At 42.6% G+C, this 18,531-nt stretch overlaps 1 protein-coding gene across 5 annotated transcripts in view; it reads right to left on the minus strand.

Annotated features, from left to right (window-relative positions):
- TBL1XR1 (TBL1X/Y related 1) overlaps positions 1-18,531 on the minus strand; it is a 121,422-nt gene that overhangs the window by 5,377 nt on the left and 97,514 nt on the right. For all 5 annotated transcript variants that reach the window (XM_073674933.1, XM_073674928.1, XM_073674931.1 and 2 more), the window contains 10 exons: positions 17,516-17,753; positions 10,748-10,880; positions 7,458-7,599; positions 5,762-5,825; positions 5,480-5,577; positions 4,267-4,327; positions 2,857-2,978; positions 2,027-2,101; positions 1,660-1,787; positions 1,410-1,575 (listed from right to left, as the gene is read on the minus strand). In XM_073674933.1, the coding sequence (XP_073531034.1) occupies positions 1,410-1,575; positions 1,660-1,787; positions 2,027-2,101; positions 2,857-2,978; positions 4,267-4,327; positions 5,480-5,577; positions 5,762-5,825; positions 7,458-7,599; positions 10,748-10,880; positions 17,516-17,753 (1,227 nt within the window). The remainder of the gene's footprint in view (positions 1-1,409; positions 1,576-1,659; positions 1,788-2,026; positions 2,102-2,856; positions 2,979-4,266; positions 4,328-5,479; positions 5,578-5,761; positions 5,826-7,457; positions 7,600-10,747; positions 10,881-17,515; positions 17,754-18,531) is intronic.

Here is an 18,531-nt window from a genome sequence, read left to right on the forward strand (position 1 = left end):
ATGAGACTCTCCTCCAGACCCAGGTACCATAGTACCTGTTAAAAAAAAAAAAAAAAAAAAGAATTTAAAATAAAAAATATACATTATACTTACCTTCCAATGGCCCCCGGTCTCTTGTACGACTCGCGATGGTGTAAAAGGACCTTCCATGACGTAATTTAGTCATGTGACATGTCACGCGACCGCTGACGTCGGCGGTCGCTTGACCTGTCACATGACTAAATGACATCATGGAAGGTCTTTTTAGACCACCGCAAGCCATACAAGAGACCGGACGCAGCGGAGAAAAGACTGCGGGCCATCGGAAGGCAAGTATAATATTTCTTTTTTTTTCTTTTCAGCTTTTACCATTTTTTATTCATTTTTATAACTATTAACTTGGTCACACTATATAAATTCATGCCGGTTGCATGGATTTATATAGTGTGACCAAGTTGTCAAGCACTTTAAGTGATGCTAAAATCGCTTGATAACCCACATGCAGAAATGCTTGACAAACGCTTCTACCTGGCAGGAAAACGCATGTAAAATCCGCATGCGTTTTTCCTGCCAGGGAGATGCGGAAAAAATTTGCAGCATTTCTGCATCGTGGGCACATAGCCTAAGAACCCTGGTTCTGGGCATGGTTATTAAAGATAAGCAGCCAGAGGTGCATGAAATGTATTCCCATGCCCCTATTAAGAGGACATACACTAGGCTAAGTGAGCATGTGTACGGAAGGGGTAGGCGGTGGCAACTACTGAAGGAAGAATATTCTGAGTAAAATCATCACAGAAGTCAGACCGTTAGCAGATCTCACCAAATTGGGGCCAATAAAAGCTTCAAACTGTAAACAAAATCGACAAGGTGGAGTTACAAGGGAAAAATATATCTTTATACTGTGTTAGCCAGTAGATAGAAACCCTAATAAATAAAAATCTAGTGTTGATAGATGTTCATACTCACACAGTACAGATAACGTTTTATACACTAAACACAAGATTGTGTCCTCGGTGAATGGGCTGGGGGTTTGGTTGGCTCAAACACCTTCATGTGAATCTCCACCTTTCATCATGTCATTTTCAGATGGAAAATTCTACCTAAATCTCTACCTTGATCAAAGTTCAGTTCTAAATCAGATCTCCGAATCGTCCTTATTCAAGGTCAGTATGATTTCCTCATGCAGGACTTTATTAACTCCATTTGTCAAATTTATAACAATTTTCATCAATGTAGCCAATAACCTCAAGAACATGAATCATAAAATTGACATGTGATGGCTGCAAGCATCTAGAATATCTTTACTGGGGATTCAGAGTATCAGATTGCTACTTGTATGTGACAAAAAAAAATTATTAAAAAGATGGGTTTCAGTGGAATTTTCTCATCAATCGTGCTGGAGCTTTTACTGTATATTCATTATGTCCTACCTGTGTGTTCCAGATGTGTACACATTTGTCAAAGGAACCACTGGCCAGGTATCGGCCATCCGGACTAAAGGCTACACTGTACACGGGTTCCTGATGTTTAGTCAGGGTGTGAATGCAGATCCCTCTGTCTACATCCCACAACCTAACTGTAGAATCAAATGACGCACTGTAAAAGGCAAAAAAAACAGACATTGTGTTTAGAGAATAACATTACTATGGAAATCTACAGCAATACAGAAATGCAAGTTACCTAGCCAACATTAGATTAGCATTTGGGTTGTTTGTTCCCGGCCCAGTGGGGCTCCATTTGATGGTGTAGATCTCCTTGTTGTGTGCTTGTAAGTCATGAACACAACTGTCTTGCTTCATGCTCCAGATCTGCAATTCAAGGTGCAAAATATGTATACATCTATATAAACATATACATACACAATATATATTGCTGGTGCGGTCACATAAGATGTAAATGCACGGATAAGCTAATTTTTAGTTAATTATAATAATGTAATTTCAGTTCTTGAATACGGTCTCTGGCTGGGACTTTAGGCACAAATCACATGTGAAAAGTATGCAATGTTATTTACACACCAAGAAATGCATGCTGACGGCAAATGTACCTTTAATGTCATGTCATCAGAGCAAGATGCCAGAAGATTACCAGTGGGATCCCACTTTATTGCATTCACTTCATTCTAGAAAAAGAACAAAATTCAGGTCACAGCAGAAACCATATAAACAGCATACAAACCAATACATTTTTATTTATTTATTTGTTGGTATGAAACTCACTCTGTAATGAAAAGATGAAGTGTGTCCGCTTTCTAATAGTTATCTTATTCAATGTTTTCAAGATCTGCTGTCTGCAAATGAGAACATATGTACAAACTGAATATCTAAAAATAAAAAAATTATATATTTTTTTTTTTTTTTTTTAGATATTCAATTTGTACATATGTTCTCATTTGCAGACAGCAGATCTTGAAAACATTGAATAAGATAACTATTAGAAAGCAGAGTGAGTTTTGCAGGAAATCAAACATTTCTTTAGGAGGACTCTGGTAGGGCTGCAATCCTCTGGTGGCAGGGGTAAGCCACACCTGGCACCACAATCTTCCTGCAGCAGTGTAGGGTGTCACATGCTGGCCACCCAAATAAATAGTCCACAAGACGGCAGGCCTACTCTGAAGGGGTGGCAGTGAAGAGCAGTGCTTCCTGCACAGATTGGTAATGCTTTAGGCTTTGCTTCCATCAGAGTCCAAAGCTCAGACCACAGGTTCTCTAGCTGATTTGACGTAGATGAGGAAAATAGAACTTCACACTGAGCAAAACATCTTTATAGGGGTTAATCATACAGCGGTGGGATGCACTGTGTGACTCATTTGGCACAATGCTGGGCGTTCCCATTATAAATAGACGCCAACCCTACCCTACGTAGGGTAACACTTACTGTGTGTCCCTGGAATGTTTTTATTGGCCTGTCTTGTCCCAGTTTGCAGACGTGGATACACATGTCTGTACTGCACGATGCAAATGTATTATTACTTTGCCAGTCCACATCCAATGCGGGTGCTGTAAGACAAGAGAAAAAAAACACTTCTTACAATTCATGTTAACATGTAGCTTATATAAAAAAGCAGAGAAAAACTTCCAATGAATACACAGTGTTCAGCAGGACCAGCAAAATGCTAAATACACAAGTAAACCTAAACTGGATTCAGAGGTCGCTCGCCCCAGCAGTGACTGATAGCTGACTCTGCACTGAAGTACTGCTGATCAGGCTGTCAGTTACTGCAGGACAAGCTTACAGCCTCCACTCTCTCCAAGCGGTGACTGGAGTGGCTCTGCACTGATGTACTGCTGATCTGGCTGTCAGTTACTGCAGGACAAGCTTACAGCCTCCACTCTCTCCAAGCGGTGACTGGAGTGGCTCTGCACTGTTGTACTGCTGATCTGGCTGTGAGTGGAGGCTGTAACCTATTCCTAACACCAACTCACAGCCAGATCAGCAGTGCTTCAGTGCAGAGCCACTCCAGTCACCGCTTGGCGAGAGTGGAGGCTGTGAGCTTGTCCTGCAGTAACTGACAGCCAGATCAGCAGTACTTCAGTGCAGAGCCGGCTATCAGTCACCACTCACAGTTAGTGCAGAGATAGGTTACAGTCTCCACTCTCTCTGAGCAGTGACTGGAGTGGCTCTGCACTGTTGTACTGCTGATCTGGCTGTGAGTGGAGGCTGTAACCTATTCCTAACACCAACTCACAGCCAGATCAGCAGTGCTTCAGTGCAGAGCCACTCCAGTCACCGCTTGGCGAGAGTGGAGGCTGTGAGCTTGTCCTGCAGTAACTGACAGCCAGATCAGCAGTACTTCAGTGCAGAGCCGGCTATCAGTCACCACTCACAGTTAGTGCAGAGATAGGTTACAGTCTCCACTCTCTCTGAGCGGTGACTGGAGTGACTCTGGGCACGCATGCATCACAAATCTGGGGGCTTCTGGGAGATGGAGTTAATTTTCTGTTTCAGTGCGGCGACTGGGCTCCTTCATAATGCTATTAACATGCAGCTTAACCCTATATCTGCAGGTTAATAGCATTATCGGACCTGGTAGGTTCTCAATAACACCTTGTCACCATTTATTACACCTAGTATTATCTGAGGAGGTGGTACATTATGAAAAAATTAAACATCAAAAAGGATTCCTCTCACCCATCACCGTTTTTGCACTGTGACAGCATACTATCAGGTTTTTTAAGTTTACGATGAGCAACTTCAATGGATGCCATGTACATTAACAACTCTCCTCATTAACCGTTCCACTAGCAAATTACAGGTAGGCCCGGATTTTTTTTCATATATATTTACCAGAATGGAAAGGAAACTGCTGTTTTGCTTCCCCTGTGTGTGCGTCCCAGATTATTGTTGTCTGTGAAGAAAACACAAAAACTGTTCTTATACCAAGTTATTAAAATGGCATCAATTCTGTGCTAGCCTGAAATTTAGTTCACTGCATTCACAATTCAGCTTTGTTTTGCAGTGTAAAAAATACAACAAAAACTGGCAAGCTTTCGGTCAGACACACTGATCAGTTTAGCAGATTCTCCTATGAGCAGCAGCTCTCACTTCCTCATGTATGTGATTTGTCTGAAGTTGGGGAGAGAAGTCAGGTCTGATTGTCACGAGATCCCTGCAGCCAGTGTCATGCAATCCCCAGGAGAGCCAGTGCCGACACTGCTGGAAGGGCACCAGCACCGGAGGAGAGTCTGGGCGTTATTTACAAGGGGGAAAACACAGGGATTGTGCAAACAGTGGACAACCCCTTTAATAACTAATACAAGCAAATTAATGCAAGTGCTTGTATTTCTGCTCACTCAATACTGAATTGAGATGTTTTGAAAATTGATTCCATCATTTACATGTAAACTAAAATGTCGATCAATCCTCTGATTTCCATAACTCACCGACTTCTCCTTCATGGTACTGAAATTTCTGTGCTGAGAAATGTATATTACATATATGTATTGCTAACTTACTGACTCCTAGTACTTCTGGCATAACCGTAAATATTAAAGGGGTTATCCTGGACTATTCTTTCTTATGGGCCCAAGATCTTACAAGCAGGTAGTTGCAGACTACCTGCCTGGCGCTGATCTCTGCCAGCACAGAGCGGTCACAGACGGCTTCTGGTGACACCACAGAGCAGCTGTTTCTCTTCTGCTCTGTTGCTGGGGCGTTCCTGCCGATGTCATGCTGATTGACATCTGGCTCCCCACTGCGGAAAAGTAAGGAGCCGGCAGTAAATCAGCATGAAATCGGCAGTCACGAAAGAGGAAGAGCTGCATTTGTTTATTAGAGGTCAAATGAACTAGCAGAATTTTTTCAGGAGTGATCTGCTATCACTGAGCCAGCGCCGGGTAAAACAACCATGTAGCCAGCAACTACCTGCTTATCAGTTCTTAGCCCAATGAGAAAAAGGAAAAAAAAAATAGCCCCAGTTAACCCCTTTAAATCTGGAAATTGATTGCCCATTGTCACACCAATTAGTGAAATTACTATTTAGCATTATGGAAAAGTGTACCTTGTCAACTCCTGCACTTAAAATAAAGTTTCCTTTCTTGTTCCATTTCAATGCAAATATGGGTCCTTTATGTTGCCCCAAGGTGCTTGCAAGATTTCCTGCAAGTTAAAGAAAATACTCAGGCATAACCATGCTAGAGATATGAAATTAAGCAGACCATTATGAATTTTCATGTCAGCTCATCTCCATAACCCATTAGAAGACAAGCATTCACTGGTCTTTAGATTTCAGGATATAAATGAACATTATAGTAGGAACCAATGCAACATGTGCAATGCTTACCGTCTTTCGTCCATATTCTGGCAAAGCCGTCGTAAGACCCGGTGGCTAGAAGTGTTCCTTCACTCTATTAAAGTGACAATACAAGGAAAATATATAGAGCCAGAACAAATGCATACTAAATTCATAGACAAATCAGTTATCTACATAATCTCATATTTGTATGGAATTTGCAGTACTTTATGTGCAGATACAGTACTGTACAACTGGTAATCTTAGTTAAACTGCTTTTCAACTTTTAAAAGTGCTCCCCAAACACTTCCAGTCATGTAAAATATCAAAATCACTGAGCTCAGTAGTAGACAGCGTTAGTCATTAAGCTCAGTGACTAGCTGCAGGGGTGAATGAGCTGCTGACATAACACTAACACCAGAGCAGCAGCAGCGATCAAGAGCTAGATCCAAGCAGGATGAATACCACCAGATTTTGGCATTTGATCTACTTCTCCAAAAGTGTGAAAACCCTTTAAAAGGTTACTAGTTTAAAACATGCGATTGATCTGTCTCAACTAACACTTGAGGTATGCAGAAATCAATGACTGATCTGGATTAACCCCTTCACCCTCACAAGCCTGTCACCCCACAAGTGACACCATTCTGGAAACTAGACCCCTCAGAGAACTATGTGGTGAGCACATTGAACCCCCAGGGGCTTCACAGAAGTTTATGATAGATGATTTCATACATCCAGTGCCTGATACATGCTGCCCGCAGATAGGGCGGCATGTGTTAGAATTTTTTTTTTTAAAGTGAACCTAATAGTTTTATACATTTTTGCAATACATGTATGCACAATATTTTGTATCACAAAACATCAATGTTCCAAAACTATTTTTTTCAATAAAAGCAGTCATACAAGTTTAAAAAGGTTGTCCACTACTTTTACACTGATGGCCTACCTTAGGATAGGTCATCGATGTCTGATCGACACCGCCGCCGATCAGCTGTTGTCGGTGGCTGGCCGACAGTACTCACTTGTGGATCTGGCCGTCCACTTGTAGTGGCTGCTACGACCACTACAAGTAGATGGCCAGTTCTGCAAATAAGTACTTCCGGCCGGTGGCCGCCGCTGACACCGATAACAGCTGATCGGAAGGAGTGCCAGGTGCCGGACCCCGGCTGATCTGACATGACCTATCCCAAGGATAGGCAATCAATGTAAAAGTAGTGGCCTCTTTAAGTAGTACTTTTGTCCACTGTTCTCGTGTACATAAGTTTATTATACTTTGAGTGAGATAGAGGGGTGAGGTGACTGTAGCCTGTAGGGGGAAAATGAGGGGTAAACAAAAAAAATAACCACTCTTTGGCACATGTCATAGCCTAATGCCCATCAATTACCCATCAATTATGCCCCCCTGTTTAATCATGTAGGTGGCACAGCAGTGGGCATCAGAATGTGCATATGCTGACTACCCTGCTGTGTGGCATTAAATGGGTTCTCTCAGGCTGATGACCTATCCTTAGGACCAGTTGTATGAAATCAGACATGTCCGATCCTCATCTTCCTGGTCATCATCTGGCAGGGAAGAATTGGAAGTCCCCCATACACATAAGACTGCTGGCCTAGCCCGCTGTTATTGTCGCGTTTGACCAATAGGTCGTTTAATTTGTATGGGGACCTTTTGGGGTTGCACAAAAAAGTAAATAAATAAAGATCAAGTCAAATTTTGACATTTTTCACTTTAAATGTGAATACTTACATTCCAATCTAAAGAGGTTACATCCTTGTTGCTAGGAACATCTTGTCCCCCTTCCCGTATACAGTGTCTGAGGACCAGCTGCGTAGATGCACCAGTGCTGTTCTCACTAAGATTCCATATCCTGGCTGTTGAATCTCCTGACCTATCAAATGAAGTTCGAAAGGAGAATGGGGAGGAAGCTGAATGAATTATAAGCAGTTTCAGCTTATACAAAATTTTAAATAAGTAGATACATAAGTAGGTAAAAAGAGGTGGATTTGAAATCTGCAGCATGTGAATTATTACTGCGAATGCTACTACAAGTTTTACCCTTTATGCCTCATCGGGTCAAAAGTGAACGATCTGTTCCAGTTCAGGCGGCGACTCTGCTGCTGTTTGTGACCTCACGTCAACAGAGCAGCTCTCTCCCTTCCAGTCCGCAGACATCATGCTCATTAACAGCCTGTTCCTTGTAGTTGGGCAGTGGAGAGCCAGCTGTCAATCAGTAGGATGTTGGCAGTGACGCTGCATCGACAAAGAGCTGAAAAGAAGCTGCTCTGTCAACGTGATGTCTTTGTTAGGCAGGAGAATTATCGACAGGAGCAGTCCATGACCTCTCTGAGCTGGAAGAGATTGTCACCGGACAGAAGAGGCAGATAGCTAGCAACGGTCTGTGGGTAAATGCTTAGCTCCATATGAAACAATAAACAGTCCTGGATAACCCCTTTAACCTCCCCATGTTCAATGCAAAATCCATATCAGTATTTATCACTGGAGACACATGCCCTGTGTGCCCGTACCCCATAATTATGAGAGTTGGCTAGATTTCATTGGTGGATATTTTTAGGATGTAAATGTAATGTAAACTGGTCGTTTCATCTTGATAAATGGGTAAAATTGTAACACGCATGTACATTATCCATTGGGATTCTAATTCTATTGTGTACAGCTTGTTGGGGAAGTTACCACCAACCGCTGCAGTCCATCAGAGGTGGTCTGTTTCCTAAGCAAGGAGTGTTCTCATGTATGCACTACATTTTAAAGAGAACTTGTCAGCAGAAATTTACTAATTATAGTACAGACAGGCCCATATTGGTGCTGTCACACTGATTAAAATGAAGGAATCAGTTTTGTAGATTTTCTTTAATTTGTTTGAAGTTTCTTTGTGTTCACATCTTTATGCACCGGGGTGGGCATGTGGGACTGCGAGTAGGGTCTTCAGCTTTGTTCCATCCCCTGCGCTGTGTCTGGGTGTCTCCATTTAAAATTTTGCATCTGCGAAGTCTTAGCAGTGGGCAGCACTTGCGCAAGTTCAGCTCTTGGAGGCCTTCAGGAAAACGGCGTCGGAAGCTGCGTAGATGGCGCCAGTGGCACTGATAAATTTTACTGAAGCCCACCATTAGATCAATCTGTGCATGCGATGCCTGCGGCTAGGACTAATGGTGGGCTCCAGTAAAATTGTGCCGGTTGCACTGAGCAATCTATGTATGTGCAGTCGCCATTTTAGTGTAGACTTACAAGAGCTCAATCTGCACAAGGGCAGCCAGCGGCTAGGACTGCGCTAAATTTAAAAAACAGAGACACCCAGACACAGCGGAGGGGACAAACAAAGCTGAAGAACCTACCCACAGTCCCGCCCTGATGCACGAAGGTATAAATACAAGGAAACTTCAAAAACACACATTAAAGAAAATCTACAAAACCGATTTCTTCACTTGAGGTATCATTTTAATCAGTATGACAGCACCAATATGGCCCTGCCTGTACTTAGTAAAATGCTGCTGACAGATTCCCTTAAAACCTTGCCCGTGGTGCTCTAAAGGGTTGGATCCCATTTGGGATTTGCCGATCCTGCAGAGGTAAATCTGCCTTTGGATGCAGCATGGGAGAGTGCACAGTCCAGATCAGTGATGTGACCATGCCATTGGTCCAAACTGACAAATCTTCTAAAGCACACCCTTTACCCCCAGATAAGCAAGAAGTCAGGAAGCTAAGTATTCATGAGCTTCTGAGGAAAGAAGACTATGTGACCTCTTCACAGGTGTCTTCCTAGTAAATAAAATACCAAAAAGGCATTTAAAAAAAAAAAGTCTGATCGCTGGGTCTCCCACCTATCACTAGAAGAGGACTCCCGAACCTCCTTTCCTCCACACTATAGACAGAACAGAACACAGAAAGATGGCGACATACATAAGCTGCAGCTCTATCCATGTGCAATGGTCTAACAGGCTATCTCCAGCATTACCATGGGTGAAATTAAACTAGCAGCAGAATGCATTTGTTTTCATGCAGCACCATTCAATCCTTTTCTAGAGGAGAAAAATTTGGGAGATGGAACCCTGTTCTAGCGATTTGAGGGATCCCCAGCGGCAGACATTTTTCTCCTGTCCTTTGGATAGATAATAAAGGACTCATGAGAAAACCCCAGTAATCATAGAATCATAGAATGGTAGAGTTGGAAGGGACCTCCTGGGTCATCTGGTCCAACCCCCTGCTCAAAGCAGGATTCACTAAATCATCTCAGACAGATGTCTGTCCAGCCTCTGTTTGAAGACGTCCATTGAAGGGGAACTCACCACCTCTCGTGGCAGCCTGTTCCACTCATTAATCACCCTAACTGTCAAAAAGTTTTTTCTAATATCTAATCTGTGTCTCCTCCCATTTAGTTTCATCCCGTTGCTTCTAGTCTTTCCCTGTGCAAATGAGAATAAAGATGGTCCTTCTACAATGTGACAGCCCTTGACATATTTGTAGACAGCTATTAAGTCTCCTCTCAGTCTTCTTTTTTGCAAGCTAAACATTCCCAAATCCTGCAACCGTTCCTCATAGGACATGGTTTGCAGACCAGTCACCATTCTGGTCGCTCTTCTCTGAACTTGCTCCAGTTTGTCTATGTCTTTTTTAAAATGTGGTGCCCAAAACTGTACACAGTATTCCAGATGAGGTCTGACCAAAGAGGAGTAAAGACCGATAATGACTTCACGTGATCTAGACTGTATGCTTCTGTTAATACATTCCAGAATTGTATTTGCCTTTTTTGCTGCTGCATCACACTGTTGACTCATGTTCAGTCTATGATCTATTAGTATACCTAAGTCTTTTTCACATGTACTGTTGCTTAGCTCTATTCCTCCCATTCTGTATATGCTTTTTTCATTTTTATTGCCCAGATGTAGTACTTTGCATTTTTCCCTGTTAAAAACCATTCTGTTGGTTGCTGCCCACTGCTCCAGTTTATTTAGGTCTTTTTGAATCCTCTCTCTCTCTTCTCTAGTATTAGCTAGTATACAGGAATACTTTAAGAAACCTACCCTGAGGCTAGCAGATCACTAACTGGGTTCCAGGCACAAATAAACACTTCTGACTCATGACCCCGTAAAACCACAGCCTTGCTGGATGGGATTTCTACATCTCCATCGACTTCCATCATGTCAGTGTGGTTATCTGCAAAAAAAAAATGTATATATAGAGAGATTAGAATTACACATTGTAAAGAGAAACTGAATTCCAACCCAAAGAAATTAAGGTATCGGGGGAATATTCTGGGGCATCAAAATGAAACCTTTAGAAAGATAAAAATGTGAAAAAAAAAAAATCTTCCACTACCCAACAATCAAAAGCTAGACACTTCAGTCAAGTAGTAACCTGGCCTCACACACAGATGATTGTACTGCACAGCCTCATGTGTAGGAGGGCCTCGCGAACCTCGCCACCAATCGCGGGCAGTTGGATCGCACATGCCCCATCCTTTGTTCTGTGGCATGAGGTGGGAAGTGCATTACCCGCTTACTGCCAGGGAGGAGAGGGACGTTCCTGAGAGTAAGTCTATAGACTGTGCATGTGTGGGCAAGAAACACAAATCAATAAGGAACTTTTATATTTCCAGCAACTACAGATAACAAAATCTTCACACAAGTCACAGATTCTACTTCCTAAAATGTATATCACAATTATTGCTTTATCTAATGAAGAATTCAAAATGTTATACATGTTCCCAAAGGCCTATACAAATAAAATCTACAATACAAGTACATTTCAATAGCAGACATTACCTTCAACCTCAAGTTATATACTACTTAGACTGCAAGGAAGACTGATAAATCACAGCTTACATTATCTGACCACTGGGTGGCACTGTACTATCAGTGTCTCCATACCAGCTTAGTAATGCCACAAATGTCATTCTGGAAACTTACATTTACATCAATATGAGCAGATCTCTCTGAAGTACTAGTACTAGGTTCATGCAGACATAAAACGCATCAGTTTTATACACAGACCAGTGAGAAGGCCTTTATTGAGGTACTTGAGCCCTTTAGTGTACCCTTCAAATAACTTGAAATCGGGCAGAAAAAAAAAAGTGACTTGTTTCATTGCACTCCCATAGAAACATAGAAAGTGTTGTCAGTTCTTTTATTCCTCTATAACTGCCCCCTACCTGATTGTCACAGGCTGCACTTCTCTTGCTCCCCTGTTATTCTGCTTCATCTTTTCCCCCCTTCCAGTTCCATATAGACTCCTTAGCCATCTTGCATTTTATTCCAGCTCCAGTATAACTGCTTGGATAACATGGGTTATCCTGCCCTCTATAATCTCCTAAATAAACTTATCAAAGATAATGATGATGACTGCACAGCTCCTGTCACCCACTAATTGATAAGGGCTTTTGCGAACAGTATCAGTTTCTTGTTTAAAAGTATAGCAGAGTAAATAGGCCTTTATGTAAGCCTACAAGTACGTTTGCCTGAGAATGTGAAGTTCCCAGTTTCCAATAATAAAAGTCAACTTGTACCGTCAACTGCTTCACCAGATATCCCGTCAACCTAGCGTCTTCTCCACACTCTTCAGCACACTGTATGTGGAGTCTTGAGTGACACCTGAGCCTTTGCATTTTGCACATGACACTTTTTTATTGCACATTTCAATACTAGAAACGACACAATAATGCATACATTTCCTGGAGTAAAGTTTAGGACTTTTACAATGAAATGTGTCACTAATTAGAGAGTCTACAACTCCAATAAGTCATTTATATAGCAGAATAAAATACCCTATTGGCTGTTCAGCCAGGAATCTCCTATCCGCCCTGCTTTATTTTCAGATTCCCTACATGCGAGTTGAAACAGAACACAGATATTCCAATTCTCAGAGGTGGTAGCTGAAGACTTATGTAGATATTAGTGATGAGTGAGCACTAAAATGCTCGGGTGCTTGAAGCTCGGGTCGAGCACATTGGAATACTCGGGTGCTCGACCCAAGCAACGAGCACAATGTAAGTCTATGGGAAACTCGAGCATTTTTCTGGCGGTCCCCCCAGCGGTCTGCAGAAGGTCAAAAATTGCCCAAATCGATGGGAACAGTGCTCAATTAAACGTCAGGCAGGCAGAATATATAGGCAGACAGGCAGGCAGGCTATATAGGAGGGTGCATGAAAAATATAGCAGGGCACTTGGAACACACTAGTGCCCTCCGATTTTCATGCACCGTCTCTTTAAAAAAAGCCGGCAATTCATCAGAGGCATACACCAGTACCCGACAATTTAGAACAGAAAGAATAGAGCATCACACATAGATTAGATAGATAGAAACATGTCAGTCACATATATATGAAGTACAGTGACAATGTTGATTACTGTACTTGTCATTTAGTGTAAAGGATTTATCAAAAAAAATAATAGTGTTTTCATGCACCGTCTCTTTAAGAAAGCCGGCCGGCAATTCAGCATCTGTACCCGACAATTTATAACAGACAGAATAGAGCTTCACACATAGATTAGATAGATAGAAACATGTCAGTCACATATATATGAAGTACAGTGATAGTGTTGGTTACTGTACTTGTCATTTAGTGTTAAAATAAAGGATTTATTTAAAAAAAAATTGGCGTGGGGTTCCCCGTTATTTTAGTCTCTAGCGGAGGTTAAGCAGACAGCTGGGGCAGATGTTTGAAGCCTGGGAAGGGGGTAATACCCACGGAGCTTCCCAGGCTACTAATATCAGCCCCCAGCTGAATACCTAGCCTTTACTAGCTATTAAAATGGGGGACCGCCCCAAAAAAATGATGTGGGGTCCCCCCTATTTTAATAGCTAGCAAAGGCTAAGCAGACAGCTGGGGGCTGATATTAATAGCCCAGGAAGGGTGCCATGAATATTGGCCCCCTCCCAGGCTAGAAACACCTGCCGTCAGCCGCCCCAGAAATGGCGCATCCATAGGATGCGCCAATTCTGGCACTTGGCCTCGCTCTTCCCACTGCCCTGTAGCGGTGGCAGGGGGTAATAGGGCTGGGGTTGAACATCTCAGTGTCTGCGGCATGGCAAGCTGGATGGCAGGGTTCTGCTGCGATCCAGCCTGTCATGTGAATGTAACAGAGCTGAAGCCGTCCTGGGAACCATGGAAAGGTAAGGATGAGGTTGGTTTATTATTTTACTTTTATTGCAGGAGATCATTGGCTTCAGCTGGAATTGGCGATATGGTAAGTTTGGTTTAATTTAGAACATTAAAGAATTGTGTCTTTATTTCAATTAAAGGACTTTATTCTGGGTGTTTGTGTTTTTTTTGTAACTTTGACTATGGGGTTAGTAATGGGGGTGTCTTATAGACGCCTCTCCATTACGAACCTGGGCTTGATGTCAGCTGGCATTATAAGCTGACATCAACCCCAGCCCTATTACCCCACTGCCACCGCTACAGGGCAGTGGGAAGAGCGAGGCTAAGTGCCAGAATTGGCGCATCCTATGGATGCGCCATTTCTGGGGCGGCTGACGGCAGGTGTTTCTAGCCTGGGAGGGGGCCAATATTCATGGCACCCTTCCTGGGCTATTAATATCCGCCCCCAGCTGTCTGCTTAGCCTTTGCTAGCTATTAAAATAGGGGGGACCCCACATTTTTTTTGGGGTCCCCCATTTTAATAGCTAGTAAAGGCTAGGTATTCAGCTGGGGGCTGATATTAGTAGCCTGGGAAGCTCCATGGGTATTACCCCCTTCCCAGGCTTCAAACACCTGCTCCAGCCGCCTGCTTAACCTCCGCCAGAGACTAAAACTACGGGGAACCCCACGCCAATTTTTTTTTTTTTACTAAATCCTTGTCATTTAGTGTTTAAAATAAAGTACAGTAATCAACACTATCACTGTACTTATTATATATGTGACTGACATGTTTCTATCTAATCTATGTGTGATGCTCTATTCTTTCTGTTCTAAATTGTCGGGTACAGATGCTGAATTGCCGGCCGGCTTTTTTAAAGAGACGGTGCATGAAAACACAATTTTTTTTAAATAAATCCTTTAACACTAAATGACAAGTACAGTAACCAACACTATCACTGTACTACTTATATATGTGACTGACATGTTTCTATCTAATCTGCTCTATTCTTTCTGTTCCAAATTGTCAGGTACCGGTGTATGCCGCTGATGAATTGCCGGCTTTTCATGTTTCACTGTGAGCACTGTTCCCATCGATTTGGGCAATCACTGTAATGCCACAACCACCATGGCAGTGGCATTACAGTGAATGGCAGACAATCCCTTCATGATTGGTGCTCTAAACAGCGCCAGACATGCAGGACGGAGACCCGAGCTCCCGCCCGAGCAACTCGAAAGTACTCGGCGAGCTCCGAGCATCTCGAGTACTGAGATGCTCGGGCGAGCACAGAGCAGTGGCAAGCATGATCACTAGTAGATATAGCTCATTGAAAAAGAAAGTGGTTGCTCTCTTCCCAGTTATATGCAGAATTGCAAGCATTGGAAATGCAGTTATTGAGGAAATAGTCACATCCATGCTAGGAAACTGTCAACTATAACATGAATTCACACTATACCCAATGGACTTTACTACCCACAATTCCCTCCGAGGACCATATACACATACGCGTTCTGACTGGCAGAATGAACATGTGCTCAGCATAGGGAGAAGGGGAATAAACCACTAACCAGACACACGAGAAGGATCGCGTCGCTGAAATCCAAACATGTGCACCTAAACGCCATTCAAGATGGATGGTAGTCTAACCGCTGGCCCACCAACTTCTGGTTTTAGGATTAACCCTTTAAAGTTTTTTTTGTTTTTTATGGACTTTCTCCAAAATCTGCATCAAAGAACTCCATATAAACACACAATAAGGGTGAGAACACATGAAACAGCAGTAGGATGACATGTTTACACTGTGTACTGCAGAATAAAATCATGTGCTTTCATTGAATGGTGAATGGCATGTATTGGGCTAATCATTTGTGGATTATAAAAAAAAAAATATAGCACCTCACATTTATGAACAATTTAAAAGGAACCTGTCATGTGATTTGCAGCATCAATATTTGTTCTACTGGTGGCTACCTCTGTATTTTACCAACATTAAGTAAAAAAAAAGAGTAATAAATGGAGTATAGCATTGTTAAATTTGGATTAAACATTTTAAAATATACATTTTACTTAATGTTGGTAAAACACGGATGTAGCCACCAGCAGAACAAAATATTTGCACCAAAAAGTACCTGTTAGATCATCCTCCATAATCTGTCTTGCCCATACATCCCTAAATTAATCCCCCAATACTTCCCACATGTAATCTCTGGCTCTTACAACATCCTCGCATCTCCAAGACTTTTCCTGAGTATGCCCCATCCTGAGGAATTCAGGGCTACAGCATGTCCAATTGTCTCCCACATTTGGAAACTTGAGAAGTAACCTGAAAACTCATTTCTTCATGTCTACAGCCTGCAATAACCCCACTGTCACCCGACCTACTGTAGCCTTCCATTACCCTGCTGATTGTAAACTCATGACCGCATAGCCCTTTGCCCCCTCTACAGTGTATATGAATTTTGGATGTAAACCCTTTTCACAAGTACAGTACCTTGAAAAATTATAATCTTGACAGTGGACCACAGTCACAAAAGGTATCCAGTAAATCATAGAATCATAGAATGGTAGAGTTGGAAGGGACCTCCTGGGTCATCTGGTCCAACCCCCTGCTCAAAGCAGGATTCACTAGATCATCTCAGACAGATGTCTGTCCAGCCTCTGTTTGAAGACGTCCATTGAAGGGGAACTCACCACCTCTCGTGGCAGCCTGTTCCACTCATTAATCACCCTAACTGTCAAAAAGTTTTTTCTAATATCTAATCTGTGTCTCCTCCCATTTAGTTTCATCCCATTGCTTCTAGTCTTTCCTTGTGCAAATGAGAATAAAGATGATCCTTCTACAATGTGACAGCCCTTGACATATTTGTAGACAGCTATTAAGTCTCCTCTCAGTCTTCTTTTTTGCAAGCTAAACATTCCCAAATCCTGCAACCGTTTCTCATAGGACATGGTTTGCAGACCAGTCACCATTCTGGTCGCTCTTCTCTGAACTTGCTCCAGTTTGTCTATGTCTTTTTTAAAATGTGGTGCCCAAAACTGTACACAGTAGTGTAGGTCATGTAGTGTAGGTACAATATCAGAGGTAAAGGTCAGGCATTTCTGCCGACATGCAGTATTAAGTGCGGCGCAGGTCGGAAGCGGGCTCACAGAGTGAGCTTGATGACTGTGTATTACAACCAGGGCCTGCCGCTAATAATCGTGGGTGGAGAGGAACTCTGCCCCTGATTGTTAACCTGTTAAATGCCAATTCTTGACAGCAGCATTTAACATGCGCTCGCATGGGTTTGCGTCATTCTCTCCGCCCATTGGTGCGCCTGTGATGTGATCGTGGGTCACCAATGGGTGGTCATAATAGCTGGGGGTGAGATGGTAACTCCTGTGCCTGTGATCACAGAGCTCCTGTGAAACCCTGCCTGTGGCCGGGCTTCAAAGGAGACCGAGTTCTGATGCGGTGGCATTGCTGTATACAGCACAAGCGATCAGGTGATCGCAGCATCAAGTCCCATAAGAGGACTAGCAAAAAAAAAAAAAAAAAAAAAAAAAAAGTTTAAGAAAATAAGAAAAAACAAAGTTCAAATCACCTTTCTTACCTCCATTGAAAATAAAGTTAACTATTCTGACCTAACTTGGGCATAGCTGTAATTTTCTATAGTTGTTTTTCCTTGTAAGACATACAAATGATCACATTTCAGGCCAGTTTCGGAGTTGACTTACTTGCCAGTGCATGTCCTCCATTCTCCTCCCCATTCGCTGCGTTTTCTCCATTCTTCGTAGACGGCTGTTGGTTATTTGCTGATGCAGCGGCAGCAGCCGCGGCGGCAGCAGCCGCGGCGGCTTGCTGTTGTGCAAGTTTGTCCCTATATGCTTGCTGCCTCGTCTGTACAACGTCAGGCATAACCGCATCAATCAAGGAGAGAGACTCAATTGGCCTCCCATCAAAGAGAGTGCCATCCTGGGGAAAGACAAGCAACGAATGTGTAAAGATATTAGGCATATCAACTGATTAATTCAGAGGGAAAAAAAACCTTAAACATAGAACAGCTGTCTCCTGAAGTCTTACTACAAATGAAGAGAGGCTTTAGGGTGTAACATATTAGATAATGTCAGAATAACTCCTAACATTCAGCACGGTCAAGCCCTCAATGACTGCTCTCAAGACCAACTTCTCATCACCTTCAGTATCTGATCAGACTGAGCCAGGAAATTCTATTTTCATGATATTTCCTGAATCAGTTTCCAGGAGGTGATCACTGACCTCCGGGTCACTGGATCGCTCAAGGCTTTGATAGCCCTGCCTGCCCCTGATCTACAGTGTACCGTTCTAGGACAAGAGAGCACCACACTAAACCTAATTAGGCAGTTTCCACAGTTACAAAAAAGAAAATGTATTGTCTCAATGCCCTTTAAATAAAGCAACTTTACAGTATATTTATACTAAACATGTCTATTTCTGCAGCTCCTATGAAACATCATCATAACTGCAAACACAATGTACAGTTTAATCCTGTAATCATATTTCCATGTGTCCCTTTGCTATATGTCAATTTTAGAGAGGTTATCAGGGACAGACCAGGTAAAAAAAACTGCAGGATATGACCTGCTACGGTTTACAAATGGAAAGCAGTTTGTCCTATGAAAGTGTCGCTAAGTGGGTGTTCACATTAGATGTCCAGAGAACAGGGGTCGCCGAGTCCCCTGTGTGAATGAATTATAAGTGCACATGAGACGCC

Source organism: Phyllobates terribilis, unplaced genomic scaffold (assembly GCF_046119375.1).
Source record: "Phyllobates terribilis strain yellow unplaced genomic scaffold, ASM4611937v1 Scaffold_3__8_contigs__length_932513732, whole genome shotgun sequence".
NCBI lineage: Eukaryota > Metazoa > Chordata > Amphibia > Anura > Dendrobatidae > Phyllobates > Phyllobates terribilis.